This window comes from Eleutherodactylus coqui, chromosome 5 (genome assembly GCF_035609145.1).
Source record: "Eleutherodactylus coqui strain aEleCoq1 chromosome 5, aEleCoq1.hap1, whole genome shotgun sequence".
Lineage (NCBI taxonomy): Eukaryota > Metazoa > Chordata > Amphibia > Anura > Eleutherodactylidae > Eleutherodactylus > Eleutherodactylus coqui.
Window position 1 is genome coordinate 19,237,614 of NC_089841.1, and position 19,317 is coordinate 19,256,930.

General features: G+C 54.0%; 2 protein-coding genes across 2 annotated transcripts in view; both read left to right on the forward strand.

Annotated features, from left to right (window-relative positions):
- LOC136628986 (zinc finger protein 420-like) overlaps positions 1-19,317 on the forward strand; it is a 457,969-nt gene that overhangs the window by 421,718 nt on the left and 16,934 nt on the right. The window lies entirely within an intron of this gene.
- Positions 1,797-11,559, forward strand: LOC136629058 (gastrula zinc finger protein XlCGF66.1-like). The gene is made up of 5 exons (XM_066605183.1): positions 1,797-1,858; positions 7,507-7,616; positions 10,632-10,735; positions 11,147-11,326; positions 11,406-11,559. The coding sequence occupies exons 3-5, from the start codon at positions 10,658-10,660 to the stop codon at positions 11,544-11,546; spliced, it is 399 nt and encodes a 132-aa protein (XP_066461280.1). The 5' UTR covers positions 1,797-1,858; positions 7,507-7,616; positions 10,632-10,657; the 3' UTR covers positions 11,547-11,559.

A 19,317-nucleotide genomic window follows, 5' to 3' on the forward strand; every position in this document is an offset into this window, starting at 1 on the left:
CTGCTACATCCACAGTACACATACAGTACAGGAGCGTGTACATTACACACATACAGCTCTGCTACATCCACAATACACATACAGTACAGGAGCGTGTACATTACACACATACAGCTCTGCTACAACCACAATACACACATACAGTACAGGAGCTGTACATTACACACATACAGCTCTGCTACATCCACAATACACATACAGCACAGGAGCGTGTACATTACACACATACAGCTCTGCTACATCCACAGTACACATACAGTACAGGAGCGTGTACATTACACACATACAGCTCTGCTACATCCACAATACACATACAGTACAGGAGCGTGTACATTACACACATACAGCTCTGCTACAACCACAATACACACATACAGTACAGGAGCTGTACATTACACACATACAGCTCTGCTACATCCACAGTACACATACAGTACAGGAGCGGGTACATTACACACATACAGCTCTGCTACATCCACAATACACATACAGTACAGGAGCGTGTACATTACACACATACAGCTCTGCTACATCCACAATACACATACAGTACAGGAGCGTGTACATTACACACATACAGCTCTGCTACATCCACAATACACATACAGTACAGGAGCGTGTACATTACACACATACAGCTCTGCTACATCCACAATACACATACAGTACAGGAGCGTGTACATTACACACATACAGCTCTGCTACATCCACAATACACATACAGTACAGGAGCGTGTACATTACACACAAATACAGCTCTGCTACATCCACAATACACATACAGTACAGGAGCGTGTACATTACACACATACAGCTCTGCTACATCCACAATACACATACAGCACAGGAGCGTGTACATTACACACATACAGCTCTGCTACATCCACAGTACACATACAGTACAGGAGCGTGTACATTACACACATACAGCTCTGCTACATCCACAATACACATACAGTACAGGAGCGTGTACATTACACACATACAGCTCTGCTACATCTACAATACACATACAGTACAGGAGCGTGTACATTACACACATACAGCTCTGCTACATCCACAGTACACATACAGTACAGGAGCGTGTACATTACACACAAATACAGCTCTGCTACATCCACAATACACATACAGTACAGGAGCGTGTACATTACACACATACAGCTCTGCTACATCCACAATACACATACAGCACAGGAGCGTGTACATTACACACATACAGCTCTGCTACATCCACAGTACACATACAGTACAGGAGCGTGTACATTACACACATACAGCTCTGCTACATCCACAGTACACATACAGTACAGGAGCGTGTACATTACACACATACAGCTCTGCTACATCCACAATACACACAGTACAGGAGCGTGTACATTACACACATACAGCTCTGCTACATCCACAATACACATACAGTACAGGAGCGTGTACATTACACACATACAGCTCTGCTACATCCACAATACACATACAGTACAGGAGCGTGTACATTACACACATACAGCTCTGCTACATCCACAATACACATACAGTACAGGAGCGTGTACATTACACACATACAGCTCTGCTACATCCACAATACACATACAGTACAGGAGCGTGTACATTACACACATACAGCTCTGCTACATCCACAATACACATACAGTACAGGAGCGTGTACATTACACACATACAGCTCTGCTACATCCAGCAGCAGACTCCTGGGGACTCTGATCCCATCTGGTCATGTGACCAATGATTCCTCCCACATGGGTGATCACATAACAGTGACATTATGACAGACCCCGGAAGCTCGTGGCTCTGCAGTCCTGAGTGAGTCGAGCGGTGGAGTTTATTAGACCTGCAAGTAGTAAGTATAATTTTTTCAGGGGGTCCCGATCACCTCTCGGGCCACTATGTGTGTTATGATGATGTTGGGGTCCCTGTTACTACTGGGGATGATATATGAGACAGTGCAGAGTTTGACTGAAAATTGGCCATGTATGTGCAGCTAATTTCATACTATGCGGCGCTCCCCCTCACCCCCTCTGCGGGCTTCCTGCTGTCGGCGCTCCCCGCTCACCCCCTTTGCGGGCTTGCTGCTCTCAGCGCTCCCCCCTCACCCCCTCTGCGGGCTTGCTGCTCTCGGCGCTCCCCCCTCACCCCCTCTGCGGGCTTGCTGCTCTCGGCGCTCCCCCTCACCCCCTCTGCGGGCTTGCTGCTCTCGGCGCTCCCCCTCACCCCCTCTGCGGGCTTGCTGCTCTCGGCGCTCCCCCTCACCCCCTCTGCGGGCTTGCTGCTCTCGGCGCTCCCCCTCACCCCCTCTGCGGGCTTGCTGCTCTCGGCGCTCCCCCTCACCCCCTCTGCGGGCTTGCTGCTCTCGGCGCTCCCCCTCACCCCCTCTGCGGGCTTGCTGCTCTCGGCGCTCCCCCTCACCCCCTCTGCGGGCTTGCTGCTCTCGGCGCTCCCCCTCACCCCCTCTGCGGGCTTGCTGCTCTCGGCGCTCCCACTCACCCCCCCTGCGGGCTTGCGGCTCTCGGCGCTCCCACTCACCCCCCCTGCGGGCTTGCGGCTCTCGGCGCTCCCACTCACGCCCCCTGCGGGCTTGCGGCTCTCGGCCGTCCCCCTCACCCCCCCTGCGGGCTTGCGGCTCTCGGCCGTCCCCCTCACCCCCCCCTGCGGGCTTGCGGCTCTCGGCCCTCCCCCTCACCCGCTCTGCGAGCTTCCTGCTCTCGGCGCTCCCCCTCACCCGCTCTGCGAGCTTCCTGCTCTCAGTGCTCCCCCTCACCCGCTCTGCGGGCTTCCTGCTCTCGGCGCTCCCCCTCACCTCCTCTGCGGGCTTCCTGCTCTCGGCGCTCCCCCTCACCTCCTCTGCAGGCTTCCTGTTGTCAGCGCTCCCCCCTCACCTCCTGTGCAGGCTTCCTGCTGTCAGCGCTCCCCCCTCACCTCCTGCTGTCAGCGCTCCCCCTCACCTCCTCTGTGGGCTTCCTGCTGTCAGCGCTCCCCCCTCACCTCCTGTGCAGGCTTCCTGCTGTCAGCGCTCCCCCCTCACCTCCTGTGCAGGCTTCCTGCTGTCAGCGCTCCCCCCTCACCTCCTGTGCAGGCTTCCTGCTGTCAGCGCTCCCCCCTCACCTCCTGTGCAGGCTTCCTGCTGTCAGCGCTCCCCCCTCACCTCCTGTGCAGGCTTCCTGCTGTCAGCGCTCCCCCCTCACCTCCTGTGCAGGCTTCCTGCTGTCAGCGCTCCCCCCTCACCTCCTGTGCAGGCTTCCTGCTGTCAGCGCTCCCCCCTCACCTCCTGTGCAGGCTTCCTGCTGTCAGCGCTCCCCCCTCACCTCCTGTGCAGGCTTCCTGCTGTCAGCGCTCCCCCCTCACCTCCTGTGCAGGCTTCCTGCTGTCAGCGCTCCCCCCTCACCTCCTGTGCAGGCTTCCTGCTGTCAGCGCTCCCCCCTCACCTCCTGTGCAGGCTTCCTGCTGTCAGCGCTCCCCCCTCACCTTCTGTGCAGGCTTCCTGCTGTCAGCGCTCCCCCCTCACCCCCTCTGCAGGCTTCCTGTTGTCAGCGCTCCCCCCTCACCCCCTCTGCAGGCTTCCTGTTGTCAGCGCTCCCCCTCACCCCCTCTGCAGGCTTCTGTTGTCAGCGCTCCCCCCTCACCTCCTCTGCAGGCTTCCTGTTGTCAGCGCTCCCCCCTCACCTCTTCTGCAGGCTTCCTGTTGTCAGCGCTCCCCCCTCACCTCCTCTGCGGGCTTCCTGCTCTCGGCGCTCCCCCTCACCTCCTCTGCAGGCTTCCTGTTGTCAGCGCTCCCCCCTCACCTCCTGTGCAGGCTTCCTGCTGTCAGCGCTCCCCCCTCACCTCCTGCTGTCAGCGCTCCCCCTCACCTCCTCTGTGGGCTTCCTGCTGTCAGCGCTCCCCCCTCACCTCCTGTGCAGGCTTCCTGCTGTCAGCGCTCCCCCCTCACCTCCTGTGCAGGCTTCCTGCTGTCAGCGCTCCCCCCTCACCTCCTGTGCAGGCTTCCTGCTGTCAGCGCTCCCCCCTCACCTCCTGTGCAGGCTTCCTGCTGTCAGCGCTCCCCCCTCACCTCCTGTGCAGGCTTCCTGCTGTCAGCGCTCCCCCCTCACCTCCTGTGCAGGCTTCCTGCTGTCAGCGCTCCCCCCTCACCTCCTGTGCAGGCTTCCTGCTGTCAGCGCTCCCCCCTCACCTCCTGTGCAGGCTTCCTGCTGTCAGCGCTCCCCCCTCACCTCCTGTGCAGGCTTCCTGCTGTCAGCGCTCCCCCCTCACCTCCTGTGCAGGCTTCCTGCTGTCAGCGCTCCCCCCTCACCTCCTGTGCAGGCTTCCTGCTGTCAGCGCTCCCCCCTCACCTCCTGTGCAGGCTTCCTGCTGTCAGCGCTCCCCCCTCACCTTCTGTGCAGGCTTCCTGCTGTCAGCGCTCCCCCCTCACCCCCTCTGCAGGCTTCCTGTTGTCAGCGCTCCCCCCTCACCCCCTCTGCAGGCTTCCTGTTGTCAGCGCTCCCCCCTCACCCCCTCTGCAGGCTTCCTGTTGTCAGCGCTCCCCCTCACCCCCTCTGCAGGCTTCTGTTGTCAGCGCTCCCCCCTCACCTCCTCTGCAGGCTTCCTGTTGTCAGCGCTCCCCCCTCACCTCTTCTGCAGGCTTCCTGTTGTCAGCGCTCCCCCCTCACCTCCTCTGCAGGCTTCCTGTTGTCAGCGCTCCCCCCTCACCTCCTCTGCAGGCTTCCTGTTGTCAGCGCTCCCCCCTCACCTCCTCTGCAGGCTTCCTGTTGTCAGCGCTCCCCCCTCACCTCCTCTGCAGGCTTCCTGTTGTCAGCGCTCCCCCCTCACCTCCTCTGCAGGCTTCCTGTTGTCAGCGCTCCCCCCTCACCTCCTCTGCAGGCTTCCTGTTGTCAGCGCTCCCCCCTCACCTCCTCTGCAGGCTTCCTGTTGTCAGCGCTCCCCCCTCACCTCCTCTGCAGGCTTCCTGTTGTCAGCGCTCCCCCCTCACCTCCTCTGCAGGCTTCCTGTTGTCAGCGCTCCCCCCTCACCTCCTCTGCAGGCTTCCTGTTGTCAGCGCTCCCCCCTCACCTCCTCTGCAGGCTTCCTGTTGTCAGCGCTCCCCCCTCACCTCCTCTGCAGGCTTCCTGTTGTCAGCGCTCCCCCCTCACCTCCTCTGCAGGCTTCCTGTTGTCAGCGCTCCCCCCTCACCTCCTCTGCAGGCTTCCTGTTGTCAGCGCTCCCCCCTCACCTCCTCTGCAGGCTTCCTGTTGTCAGCGCTCCCCCCTCACCTCCTCTGCAGGCTTCCTGTTGTCAGCGCTCCCCCCTCACCTCCTCTGCAGGCTTCCTGTTGTCAGCGCTCCCCCCTCACCTCCTCTGCAGGCTTCCTGTTGTCAGCGCTCCCCCCTCACCTCCTCTGCAGGCTTCCTGTTGTCAGCGCTCCCCCCTCACCTCCTCTGCAGGCTTCCTGTTGTCAGCGCTCCCCCCTCACCTCCTCTGCAGGCTTCCTGTTGTCAGCGCTCCCCCCTCACCTCCTCTGCAGGCTTCCTGTTGTCAGCGCTCCCCCCTCACCTCCTCTGCAGGCTTCCTGTTGTCAGCGCTCCCCCCTCACCTCCTCTGCAGGCTTCCTGTTGTCAGCGCTCCCCCCTCACCTCCTCTGCAGGCTTCCTGTTGTCAGCGCTCCCCCCTCACCTCCTCTGCAGGCTTCCTGTTGTCAGCGCTCCCCCCTCACCTCCTCTGCAGGCTTCTGTTGTCAGCGCTCCCCCCTCACCTCCTCTGCAGGCTTCCTGTTGTCAGCGCTCCCCCCTCACCTCCTCTGCAGGCTTCCTGTTGTCAGCGCTCCCCCCTCACCTCCTGTGCAGGCTTCCTGCTGTCAGCGCTCCCCCCTCACCTCCTGCTGTCAGCGCTCCCCCCTCACCTCCTGCTGTCAGCGCTCCCCCTCACCTCCTCTGCAGGCTTCCTGTTGTCAGCGCTCCCCCCTCACCTCCTGTGCAGGCTTCCTGCTGTCAGCGCTCCCCCCTCACCTCCTGTGCAGGCTTCCTGCTGTCAGCGCTCCCCCCTCACCTCCTGTGCAGGCTTCCTGCTGTCAGCCCTCCCCCCTCACCTCCTGCTGTCAGCGCTCCCCCTCACCTCCTCTGTGGGCTTCCTGCTGTCAGCGCTCCCCCCTCACCTCCTGTGCAGGCTTCCTGCTGTCAGCGCTCCCCCCTCACCTTCTGTGCAGGCTTCCTGCTGTCAGCGCTCCCCCCTCACCTCCTCTGCAGGCTTCCTGTTGTCAGCGCTCCCCCCTCACCTCCTCTGCAGGCTTCCTGTTGTCAGCGCTCCCCCCTCACCTCCTCTGCAGGCTTCCTGTTGTCAGCGCTCCCCCCTCACCTCCTCTGCAGGCTTCCTGTTGTCAGCGCTCCCCCCTCACCTCCTCTGCAGGCTTCCTGTTGTCAGCGCTCCCCCCTCACCTCCTCTGCAGGCTTCCTGTTGTCAGCGTTCCCCCCTCACCTCCTCTGCAGGCTTCCTGTTGTCAGCGCTCCCCCCTCACCTCCTCTGCAGGCTTCCTGTTGTCAGCGCTCTCCCCTCACCTCCTCTGCAGGCTTCCTGTTGTCAGCGCTCCCCCCTCACCTCCTCTGCAGGCTTCCTGTTGTCAGCGCTCCCCCCTCACCTCCTGTGCAGGCTTCCTGCTGTCAGCGCTCCCCCCTCACCTCCTGCTGTCAGCGCTCCCCCTCACCTCCTCTGTGGGCTTCCTGCTGTCAGCTCTCCCCCGTCACCTCCTCTGCAGGCTTCCTGCTGTCAGCTCTCCCCCGTCACCTCCTCTGCAGGCTTCCTGCTGTCAGCGCTCCCCCCTGCAATGTTGAAAACCCCACATGGTGTGACTCTGCAGCAAATGTCGGGAGCCCCGCCCTCATTCTGAAGTCACTTCCTCCTATGTGCTCACTTCCAGGGTGTGTGACATCACTTCCGGCCCCTCCCACCCAGGACAGGACCAAGCTCAAAACTGTCCACAATATCCCATGTGTGGTCTGACCAGTGCCTTGTAAAGAGGAAGAACAATCTTCTCGTCATGCGCCCCTGGATCTCTTTTGACTTTGGTTGCTCCATTTAAAGGGGTTTTCTCATTAGGAAAAAAATCAGTACTTACCTATTCCTCCCCAGGCAGTCTTCTTACCTCATACTCTCCTCACTGATCTTCTCCTGGCTCCTTTAGTCCCCCATTCACATCATCTCCACCCGCTGAATCCTCTACTTCCTGTTTTGGAGCGTCCATTAGCTGCAGTGAATGTTATGAGTGGCGTAGGTTTCACTGCCTAGCAGGGAATGCTGAATCCTCTGCAGCCTGCTTTAGTGTACATTCACGATATCTCGTCACTAGTGTTTCATACAGTATAGTATATGATAGACTAGCGGCGAGACATTACACATCCGCAGTCACACTAAAGCAGGCTGCCGAGGATTCAGCATTCCCTGCTAGGCAGTGAACTCTATGTCACTAGTGACTGGGTACACTGAGCTGCAGGAAGCAGAATGCTGGCAATGTGTGCTACGTCACAGGAAGAAAAGGATCCGGCCGGCCGGAGGTGACATGACCTGGGAGACTGGAGGAGCCAGGAGAAGACCATTGAGGTGAGGATCTGGTAAGAAGACTGACTGGGGGGGAATAGGTGAGTAAAGTATCTTTTTTTATTATTATTTTTTTATAATGACAGAATCCCTTGAAGTTTACAGGCCACAAACTTCATGTGTTTTTTATTTATTTTACAGGCTTCTTAGCTGCTCATGTTTTTCACACAATGCTGTGTGTCATGTAGTGCAGAGGTCCCCAACTCCAGTCCTCAGGGACCACCAACAGGTCATGTTTTCAGGATCTCCTATAGTAAGAACACCTATGGCAATGTCTGAGGCACCGACAATAATTACATCACCTGTGTAACACTGAGGAAATCCTGAAAACATGACCTGTTGGCGGTCCCTGAGGACTGGAGTTGGGGAACACTGATGTAGTGGACAGGAGGAGAGAGGAGAAGGGACAATACCTCTCGATCCCGCCTCTGTCCTCGATCACTCTGCGATATTGCAAGCTTAAAGTCGTTAGAATACAAGCTGATTTATACACAGCTTTCCTGGGCTTCTGCACGCATGGGAAGCAAAAGCTCAAATCATCCACCTGATCCATTCTAACGCACTGCGGAGCTCTACAATACTCCTGCACATAACGCTGCCACCACCAGCTTTGGCATCGGTAAACTGGAAGCCGCATTGTGGATTATGAACACAATCTTCACCGTTATGGTTTGTTGTAAAACGGACAAGGCTGACTTTTAAATTGCAGATTTAATCTAGAAAAGGCCTCGCAGTGCAATATATCTGATTTGTACAAAAAAATAAAAAGGTTGTTCACAGGACAGAAGGAAATACAGTAGAATACATAAAAGACAGATTTTTTTTTTTTTTTTTTAAACTGGGGAAAATAAAAGAAAGATATCGGATTTGGATATTGGTCCAATGTTCCAATACATGCAGAGTCACTGAAGTGAATGGGACAGCCTTATGCCAAGGTGTATCTCTGTAGGGTCCCACATTATAAAAGGACCCTCAGAACACTCCTTACCCCGCCCCCTCTGATGTCACTGGAGTTGGGGTGGAGTCCTGTATTCCTGGTGGAAAATCATAACTCCCCGTTTTCAGTCTTATCTCAGCGGGAAAGCCCCCAAACGTGAATTTGGGCGTGGCATGTTCCTATACCTGATTTTACATATGGTTTGAGCCCACGCACGGATGGGTTGACATCCATATTTCCCCAGATATGCAGTTCTGGGTGCTCTGAGCCTTGGACCTCAATGCCTGTAGATGAGTTTTGTTCGGCTGGTCAGACCAATTCTGAAAATATAATTCATATCTGGCTAAGACCTTCATTCGCCAAAATATCCTTTATTAAATGATTTCCTTCTGATGTGAACTTGGGCACCAGGATGTCTGCCTGAACCATCCAAGGTGCCAATCCATGCCAGCAGGGGCCTATTTAGCATCTCCTTGTCAGTAGCTGGTGGGACAAAGGGCTTCCTGTCCTCCTGTAGATCGAAGGCTTGCCAGATACAAAGGAGAGGAAGGGGAGATTAGAACACTGAATTCATCCAGCTTTCCCAGGGCCTGACAAATGACAACCATAACATGGAAGCTGAGATAGGCCCAAGGCCTGACATAACAATGTCTGACAGCCTGAAGTCCTACACCACACTGTGCTACTTATCCAGGAAACTGCCATCCAGAACTCATTATGGTCAACGGGGTCTGTCCAGTACCTTATCCTCTGTATAAGAATAGTAAGTCCTAGTGGCTGAAGGACCAGATCCCTCTGACCACCAGGATGTAGACTCCTCTGTATAAGAAAAGTAAGTCCTAGCGGCTGAAGGACCAGATCCCTCTGACCACCAGAATGTAGACTCCTCTGTATAAGAATAGTAAGTCCTAGTGGCTGAAGGACCAGATCCCTCTGACCACCAGGATGTAGACTCCTCTGTATAAGAATAGTAAGTCCTAGTGGCTGAAGGACCAGATCCCTCTGACCACCAGGATGTAGACTCCTCTGTATAAGAATAGTAAGACCTAGCGGCTGAAGCAGCAGATCCCTCTGACCACCAGGATGTAGAAGATGCAATCCTTTGCAGGGCAGGCGTGAGGCTAGAGGGCGCCCCCTGCAGGTTATTTTGGTGGCCATTTGTATGACCTTCAGGATGTTTTCCATCTGTCATCAGGAATGTATTAGCCGTTCCTCGCTAGTGATATTTGTTATCTCTGTGACGGCAGCGTGTAACGGGTTTCGCTATAGAAGCGGTCGGCCTACTTTCTGCTACAGATTGGGCCCAGACGGGATAGGGCGGTGTAAACTTTACTGAGGTTTGTGCGGCTTATTGGATGCCGCGATACGGACGCTGGTAAACGTTTAGGTCGTGGAGTCAGTAAGTAATTAGTACAGAGAAGTAATTAGATGGGAATGGGCTCATCTTCTCACTCCTTTTCTGGAGGAGCCACGGGCATGGCTTGATAGGCATTCTGCCAGGACAGCCCGGGGCGTTACAGAGGGCCCCCGGCTGCCATGACACCTGCACGGCTCCCTGCGATCTCATCCCATTTAAATGGCGCTATCAGAATTGACAGCTTATCGAAGTTGGTATCAGCCGCAGTAAACAGCCGGCGCTCGCGCTGTATGGAGGGAGATCGCCGCACGTTCATACACACCCCGACGCTGCAGGACGTACATGTACTACCTATAGCACTAAGGGGTTAAAGGATTCCAGCAAATGTTTTTATAAAATTTCCTATTAAATGAATTCCTAATAAAGTATTTCTAAGGTTCTCCCACATTAAATGCTGCTATTAAAAATCCTACTTGTCCCTCACAATACCGGCGCTCATCCAGCTTTATTAGCAGATATAATAGCAATTGTCGTTGGGCGGTGGGGATGAGAAATGGCTGCAGGAAGGGGTTAACGGGAGGCTGTCCGGAGGATTCTGCTGCCCGATGTCACACATACATCCCAACACGCATGTACATTGCAGACATCTATATTGTGCGCTAAAACACTGCAGCGCTTCAGAGAAAACCCTGTAAAAAGCAGCTGAACTTGGAGATGTTGGTTTTTGTGGTTTTTACATCGGTTCATATTGTTTCCATTCAGGTCCCTACAGGACTGATTCATCAAAGATGGAGAAGGACAGAAACAAGATGGCGGAGAGTGTATTCAACCTCACCCTAGAGATACTCCTCCAGCTGACCGGGGAGGTGAGAGATTCTGATGATGTCACATTACATCATTCTTATCTATGGTAATAACAGATGATGTCACTGGAGGGGGGAGAGATTCTGATGATGTCACATTACATCATTGTTATCTATGGTAATAACAGATGATGTCACTGGAGGGGGGAGAGATTCTGATGATGTCACTTTACATCATTCTTATCTATGGTAATAACAGATGATGTCACTGGGGAGAGGAGAGATTCTGATGATGTCACATTACATCATTCTTATCTATGGTAATAACAGATGATGTCACTGGAGGGGGGAGAGATTCTGATGATGTCACATTACATCATTCTTATCTATGGTAATAACAGATGATGTCACTGGGGAGGTGATGGACTCTGGAAATGTCTGTAGTGATATTTATTAATGTCTCCCCATACACAGGATTACACAGTAGTGAGGAAGACCTGTAGTGATGACTGTCAGGCCCCTGTGTGTGATGGATGGGGAAGACCCCTGAGCCCAATCATGGGGCCCCCACCTCACCCCCTGATACATGAGGACATCAATGTACGGAAGATTCTAGAACTCACCAACAAGATGATTGAGCTGCTGACTGGAGAGGTGACGCTGCAGGGAATGCTGGGACCTTATACAGTAACAGCACTGGAGGCTTGGTAATGACTGTATATTGTGTTGTCAGGTTCCTATATGGTGTCAGGATGTCGCTGTCTATTTCTCCATGGAGGAGTGGGAGTATTTAGAAGGACACAAGGATCTGTACAAGGAGGCCATGATGGAGACCCGCCAGCCGCTCCCATCACCAGGTAATGGATGTATTTAGGATCATAGCTGTGGAGGGGTGATGTGGGGCATGTGCCCCTGTTGCTTGTAGGCAGGAAGTGGGGTGTGAGCCAGGCAGGACACTGTGCTAGTTGGATTAGTAGAGCCATTCACTACACAGTTGTTGATTAAAGTCAGTATAATCAGAAGGCCTACAGATCAGCAATACACATTTACTAATTGCTGATATGTAAGCATCCCGCGTAGAGATGAGCGAGCACCAAAATGCTCGGGTGCTCGATACTCAGGACGAAATTTTCGCGATGCTCGAGGGTTCGTTTCGAATAACGAACCCCATTGAAGTCAATGGGCGACCCGAGCATTTTTGTATTTCGCCGATGCTCGCTAAGGTTTCCATTTGTGAAAATCTGGGCAATTCAAGAAAGTGATGGGAACGACACAGCAACGGATAGGGCAGGCGAGGGGCTACATGTTGGGCTGCATCTCAAGTTCCCAGGTCCCACTATTAAGCCACAATAGCGGCAAGAGTGCCCCCCCCCCCAACAATTTTTACTTCTGAAAAGCCCTCATTAGCATGGCATACCTTAGCTAAGCCCCACACTACCTCCAACAAAGCACAATCACTGCCTGCATGACTCTCCGCTGCCACTTCTCCTGGATTATATGCTGCCCAACCCCCCCCCCCGCATGACCCAGTGTCCACAGCGCACACCAAAGTGTCCCTGCGCAGCCTTCAGCTGCCCTCATGCCACACGCTGGCCTCATGCCACACCACCCTCATGTCTATTTATAAGTACGTCTGCCATGAGGAGGAACCGCAGGCACACACTGCAGAGGGTTGGCACGGCTAGGCAGTGACCCTCTTTAAAAGGGGCGGGGCGATAGCCCACAATGCTGTACAGAAGCAATGAGAAATATAATCCTGTGCCACCGCCATCAGGAGCTGCACACGTGGGCATAGCAATGTGGAACCTATGTGCCACACACTATTCCTTCTGTCAAGGTGTCTGCATGCCCCAGTCAGACCGCGTTTTTTTATAAATAGTCACAGGCAGGTACAACTCCGCAATGGGAATTCCGTGTGCACCCACAGCATGGGTGGCTCCCTGGAATCCACCGGCTGTACATAAATATATCCCATTGCAGTGCCCTGGACAGCAGAGCTAACGTCAGATTAAATGCAGGTGGGCTTCGGCCCACACTGCATGCCCCAACCTGACCAGGGTTTTTAATTCATAGACACAGGCAGGTACAACTCCCTATTGTAAAGTCCCTGTGGACCGACAGCATGGGTGGGTGCCAGGAAGCCACCGGCGGTACATAAATATATCCCATTGCAGTGCCCAGCACAGCTGATGTAACGTTAGCTTTAATGCAGGTGGGCAAAAAATTAATTGGATTACACTGTAGGCGAGGGCCCCAAAAAATTGGTGTACCAACAGTACTAATGTACGTCAGAAAAATTGCTCATGCCCAACCAAGAGGGCAGGTGAAACCTATTAATCGCTTTGGTTACTGTGGCTTAATTGGTAACTAGGCCTGGAGGCAGCCCAGTTAAAATAAAAATTGGTTCAGGTGAAAGTTTCAACGCTTTAATGAGCATTGAAACGTATAAAAATTGTTTACAAAAGTAATATGACAGAGCCTTGTGGGCCTAAGAAAAATTGCCCGTTCGGCGTGATTATGTGAGGTTTCAGGAGGAGGAGCAGGAGGATGAATATAATACACAGATTGATGAAGCTAAAAGGTCCACGTTTTTGATGGTGATAGAGAACGATGCTTCCATCCGCGGGTGCAGCCTACGTATTGCTTAGGTATCGCTGCTGTCCGCTGGTGGAGAAGAGAAGTCTGGGGAAATCCAGGCTTTGTTCATCTTGATGAGTGTAAGCCTGTCAGCACTGTCGGTTGACAGGCGGGTACGCTTATCCGTGATGATTCCCCCAGCCGCACTAAACACCCTCTCTGACAAGACGCTAGCCGCAGGACAAGCAAGCACCTCCAGGGCATACAGCGCGAGTTCGGGCCACGTGTCCAGCTTCGACACCCAGTAGTTGTAGGGGGCAGAGGCGTCACGGAGGACGATCGTGCGATCGGCTACGTACTCCCTCACCCTCCTTTTACAGTGCTCCCGCCGACTCAGCCTTGACTGGGGGGCAGTGACATACTCTTGCTGGGGAGCCAGAAAGCTGTCAAAGGCCTTAGAGAGTGTTCCAATGCCTGTGCTGTACATGCTGCCTGATCTCCGCGCCTCCCCTGCTACCTGGCCCTCGGAACTGCGCCTTCGGCCACTAGCGCTGTTGGATGGGAATTTTACCATCAGTTTGTCCGCCAGGGTCCTGTGGTATAGCATCACTCTCAAACCCCTTTCCTCTTCGGGTATGAGAGTTGAAAGGTTCTCCTTATACCGTGGGTCGAGCAGTGTGTACACCCAGTAATCCGTAGTGGCCAGAATGCGTGTAACGCGAGGGTCACGAGAAAGGCATCCTAACATGAAGTCAGCCATGTGTGCCAGGGTACCTGTACGCAACACATGGCTGTCCTAACTAGGAAGATCATTTTCAGGATCCTCCTCCTCCTCCTCAGGCCATACACGCTGAAAGGATGACAGGCAAGCAGCATGGGTACCCTCAGCAGTGGGCCAAGCTGTCTCTTCCCCCTCCTCCTCATCCTCCTCATGCTCCTCCTCCTCCTCCTCCTCAACGCGCTGAGATATAGACAGGAGGGTGCTCTGACTATCCAGCGACATACTGTCTTCCCCCGCCTCTGTTTCCGAGCGCAAAGCGTCTGCCTTTATGCTTTTGCAGGCAACTTCTCAAGAGGCATAGCAGAGGAATGGTGATGCTAATGATTGCAGCATGGCCGCTCACCATCTGGGTAGACTCCTCAACGTTTCCAAGGACCTGGCAGATGTCTGCCAACCAGGCCCACTCTTCTGTAAAGAATTGAGTAGGCCGACTCCCACTGCGCCGCCCATGTTGGAGTTGGTATTCCACTATAGCTCTACGCTGCTCATAGAGCCTGGCCAACATGTGGAGCGTAGAGTTCCACAGTGTGGGCACGTCGCACAGCAGTCGATGCACTGGCAGATGAAACCGATGTTGCAGGGTGCGCAGGGTGGCAGCGTCCGTGTGGGACTTGCGGAAATGTGCGCAGAGGCGGCGCACCTTTCCAAGCAGGTCTGACAAGCGTGGGTAGCTTTTCAGAAACCGCTGAACCACCAAATTAAAGACGTGGGCCAGGCATGGCACGTGCGTGAGGCTGCCGAGCTGCAGAGCCGCCACCAGGTTACGGCCGTTGTCACATACGACCATGCCCGGTTGGAGGCTCAGCGGCGCAAGCCAGCGGTCGGTCTGCTCTGTCAGACCCTGCAGCAGTTCGTGGGCCGTGTGCCTCTTCTCTCCTAACCTGAGTAGTTTCAGCACGGCCTGCTGACGCTTGCCCACCGCTGTGTTGCCGTGCCGCGCGACACCGACTGCTGGCGACGTGCTGCTGCTGACACATCTTGATTGCGAGACAGAGATTGCGTTGGAGGAGGAGGAGGAGGAGGGTGGTTTAGTGGAGGAAGCATACACCACCGCAGATACCAGCACCGAGCTGGGGCCCGCAATTCTGGGGCTGGGTAGGACGTGAGCGGTCCCAGGCTCTGACTCGGTCCCAGCCTCCACTAAATTCACCCAATGTGTCGTCAGGGAGATATAGTGGCCCTGCCCGCCTGTGCTTGTCCACGTATCCGTTGTTAAGTGGACCTTGGCAGTAACCGCGTTGGTGAGGGCGCGTACAATGTTGCGGGAGACGTGGTCGTGCAGGGCTGGGACGGCACATCGGGAAAAGTAGTGGCGACTGGGAACTGAGTAGCGCGGGGCCGCGGCCGCCATCATGTGTTTGAAAGCCTCCGTTTCCACAACCCTATACGGCAGCATCTCCAGGCTGATAAATTTGGCTATGTGCACGTTTAACGCTTGAGCGTGCGAGAGCGTGGCGGCGTACTTACGCTTGCGCTCAAACACTTGCGCTAGCGACGGCTGGACGGTGCGCTGACAGACATTGGTGTATGGGGCCGAGGACAGCGGAGGTGAGGGTGTGGGTGCAGGCCAGGAGACGGTAGTGCCTGTGTCCTGAGAGGGGGTTTGGATCTCGGTGGCAGGTTGGGGCACAGGGGGAGAGGCAGTGGTGCAAACCGGAGGCGCTGAACGGCCTTCGTCCCACCTTGTGGGGTGCTTGGCCATCATATGCCTGCGCATGCTGGTGGTGGTGAGGCTGGTGGTGGTGGCTCCCCGACTGATCTTGGCGCGACAAAAGTTGCACACCACTGTTCGTCGGTCGTCTGCACTCTCAGTGAAAAACTGCCAGACCTTTGAGCACCTCGGCCTCTGCAGGGTGGCATGGCGTGAGGGGGCGCTTTGGGAAACAGTTGGTGGATTATTCGGTCTGGCCTTGTCTCTACCCCTGGCCACCACACTGCCTCTTCCAACCTGCCCTGCTTCTGCACTTGCATTCCCCTCTGAAGACCTGTCCTCAGTAGGCTTAGCAAACCAGGTGGGGTCAGTCACCTCATCGTCCAGCTGCTCTTCCTCCGAATCCTCTGTGCGCTCCTCCCTCGGACTTACTGCCCTTACTACTACCTCACTGATAGACAACTGTGTCTCATCGTCATCTTCCTCCTCACTCACTGAAAGCTCTTGAGACACTTGCCGGAAGTCCCCAGCGTCATCCCCCGGACCCCAGGAACTTTCCAAAGGTTGGGCATCGGTCACGACAAACTCCTCCGGTGGGAGAGGAACCATTGCTGCTCATTCTGGGCAGGGGCCCGACAACAGTTCCTGAGAGTCTGCCTGCTCCTCAGAATGTGTCATTGTAATAGAGTGAGGAGGCTGGGAGGAAGGAGGAGCAGCAGCCAGAGGATTCAAAGTTGCAGCACTGGACGGCGCAGAACTCTGGGTGGTCGATAGATTGCTGAATGCACTTTCTGCCATCCACGACAGGACCTGCTCACACTGCTCATTTTCTAATAAAGGTCTACCGCGTGGACCCATTAATTGTGAGATGAATGTGGGGACACCAGAAAGGTGCCTCTCTCCAAATCCCGCAGCAGTCGGCTGCGATACACCTGGATCAGGAGCTCGGCCTGTGCCCACACCCTGACTTGGGCCTCCGCATCCTCGCCCGCGTCCACGTCCTCTAGGCCTACCCCTACCCCTCAGCATGGTGTATTACCAGTAGTGCAGAAACAGAACGCTGTAATTAAATGTGCCGCTTATTGGCCTGTGGTTGGAGGCTGACTTCGCTTACGGAACGCACAGAGCCAGGAAAGAATTTTGCGCAAGCCTGCTGTAACACTTAGCTGGCTGCGTATGAATTAGGACAACAACCCCCAGCAGAGACGCAGTACACTGAGGACGGTCACAGGCAGCCCAAATAGATTTTTTTTCCCAAATCTTTTTGGAAAAGCCCACTGCCTATATAGACTGTATATGTCTTTCACTGTCCCTGCGTCACCACTACTGGCCCTGGACTATGTAAAATTACTGCAGACTGTTTCACTCTGGACAGGAATACAGCGGTGATGTAAGAGGCAACGCAGAGCCAGGAAAGAATTTTGCGCAAGCCTGCTGTAACACTTAGCTGGCTGCGTATGAATTAGGACAACAACCCCCAGCAGAGACGCAGTACACTGAGGACGGTCACAGGCAGCCCAAATAGATTTTTTTTCCCAAATTTTTTTGGAAAAGCCCACTGCCTATATAGACTGTATATGTCTTTCACTGTCCCTGCCTCACCACTACTGGCCCTGGACTATGTAAAATTACTGCAGACTGGTTCACTCTGGACAGGAATACAGCGGTGATGTAACAGGCAACACAGAGCCAGGAAAGAATTTTGCGCAAGCCTGCTGTAACACTTAGCTGGCTGCGTATGAATTAGGACAGCTACCCCCAGCAGAGACGCAGTACACTGAGGACGGTCACAGGCAGCCCAAATAGATTTTTTTTCCCAAATTTTTTTGGAAAAGCCCACTGCCTATATAGACTGTATATGTCTTTCACTGTCCCTGCGTCACCACTACTGGCCCTGGACTATGTAAAATTACTGCAGACTGGTTCACTCTGGACAGGAATACAGCGGTGATGTAAGAGGCAACGCAGAGCCAGGAAAGAATTTTGCGCAAGCCTGCTGTAACACTTAGCTGGCTGCGTATGAATTAGGACAACTGCCCCCAGCAGAGACGCAGTACACTGAGGACGGTCACAGGCAGCCCAAATAGATTTTTTTTCCCAAATCTTTTTGGAAAAGCCCACTGCCTATATAGACTGTATATGTCTTTCACTGTCCCTGCGTCACCACTACTGGCCCTGGACTATGTAAAATTACTGCAGACTGTTGCACTCTGGACAGGAATACAGCGGTGATGTAAGAGGCAACGCAGAGCCAGGAAAGAATTTTGCGCAAGCCTGCTGTAACACTTAGCTGGCTGCGTATGAATTAGGACAACAACCCCCAGCAGAGACGCAGTACACTGAGGACGGTCACAGGCAGCCCAAATAGATTTTTTTTCCCAAATTTTTTTTGGAAAAGCCCACTGCCTATATAGACTGTATATGTCTTTCACTGTCCCTGCCTCACCACTACTGGCCCTGGACTATGTAAAATTACTGCAGACTGGTTCACTCTGGACAGGAATACAGCGGTGATGTAACAGGCAACACAGAGCCAGGAAAGAATTTTGCGCAAGCCTGCTGTAACACTTAGCTGGCTGCGTATGAATTAGGACAGCTACCCCCAGCAGAGACGCAGTACACTGAGGACGGTCACAGGCAGCCCAAATAGTTTTTTTTCCCAATTTTTTTTGGAAAAGCCCACTGCCTATGTAGACTGTATATGTCTTTCACTGTCCCTGCCTCACCACTACTGGCCCTGGACTATGTAAAATTACTGCAGACTGGTTCACTCTGGACAGGAATACAGCGGTGATGTAAGAGGCAACGCAGAGCCAGGAAAGAATTTTGCGCAAGCCTGCTGTAACACTTAGCTGGCTGCGTATGAATTAGGACAACTGCCCCCAGCAGAGACGCAGTACACTGAGGACGGTCACAGGCAGCCCAAATAGTTTTTTTTCCCAATTTTTTTTGGAAAAGCCCACTGCCTATGTAGACTGTATATGTCTTTCACTGTCCCTGCCTCACCACTACTGGCCCTGGACTATGTAAAATTACTGCAGACTGGTTCACTCTGGACAGGAATACAGCGGTGATGTAAGAGGCAACGCAGAGCCAGGAAAGAATTTTGCGCAAGCCTGCTGTAACACTTAGCTGGCTGCGTATGAATTAGGACAACTGCCCCGAGCAGAGACGCAGTACACTGAGGACGGTCACAGGCAGCCCAAATAGATTTTTTTTCCCAAATTTTTTTGGAAAAGCCCACTGCCTATATAGACTGTATATGTCTTTCACTGTCCCTGCCTCACCACTACTGGCCCTGGACTATGTAAAATTACTGCAGACTGGTTCACTCTGGACAGGAATACAGCGGTGATGTAACAGGCAACACAGAGCCAGGAAAGAATTTTGCGCAAGCCTGCTGTAACACTTAGCTGGCTGCGTATGAATTAGGACAGCTACCCCCAGCAGAGACGCAGTACACTGAGGACGGTCACAGGCAGCCCAAATAGATTTTTTTTCCCAAATTTTTTTGGAAAAGCCCACTGCCTATATAGACTGTATATGTCTTTCACTGTCCCTGCGTCACCACTACTGGCCCTGGACTATGTAAAATTACTGCAGACTGTTTCACTCTGGACAGGAATACAGCGGTGA

Bases quoted from the DNA above. Each gene is read 5' to 3' on its own strand.
- LOC136629058 (XM_066605183.1), top strand. From the start codon at position 10,658: ATGGAGAAGGACAGAAACAAGATGGCGGAGAGTGTATTCAACCTCACC. The intron at 10,736-11,146 runs GTGAGAGATTCT...CCCCATACACAG, and splicing joins TCCTCCAGCTGACCGGGGAG to GATTACACAGTAGTGAGGAA. The intron at 11,327-11,405 runs GTGACGCTGCAG...TTGTGTTGTCAG, and splicing joins TTGAGCTGCTGACTGGAGAG to GTTCCTATATGGTGTCAGGA.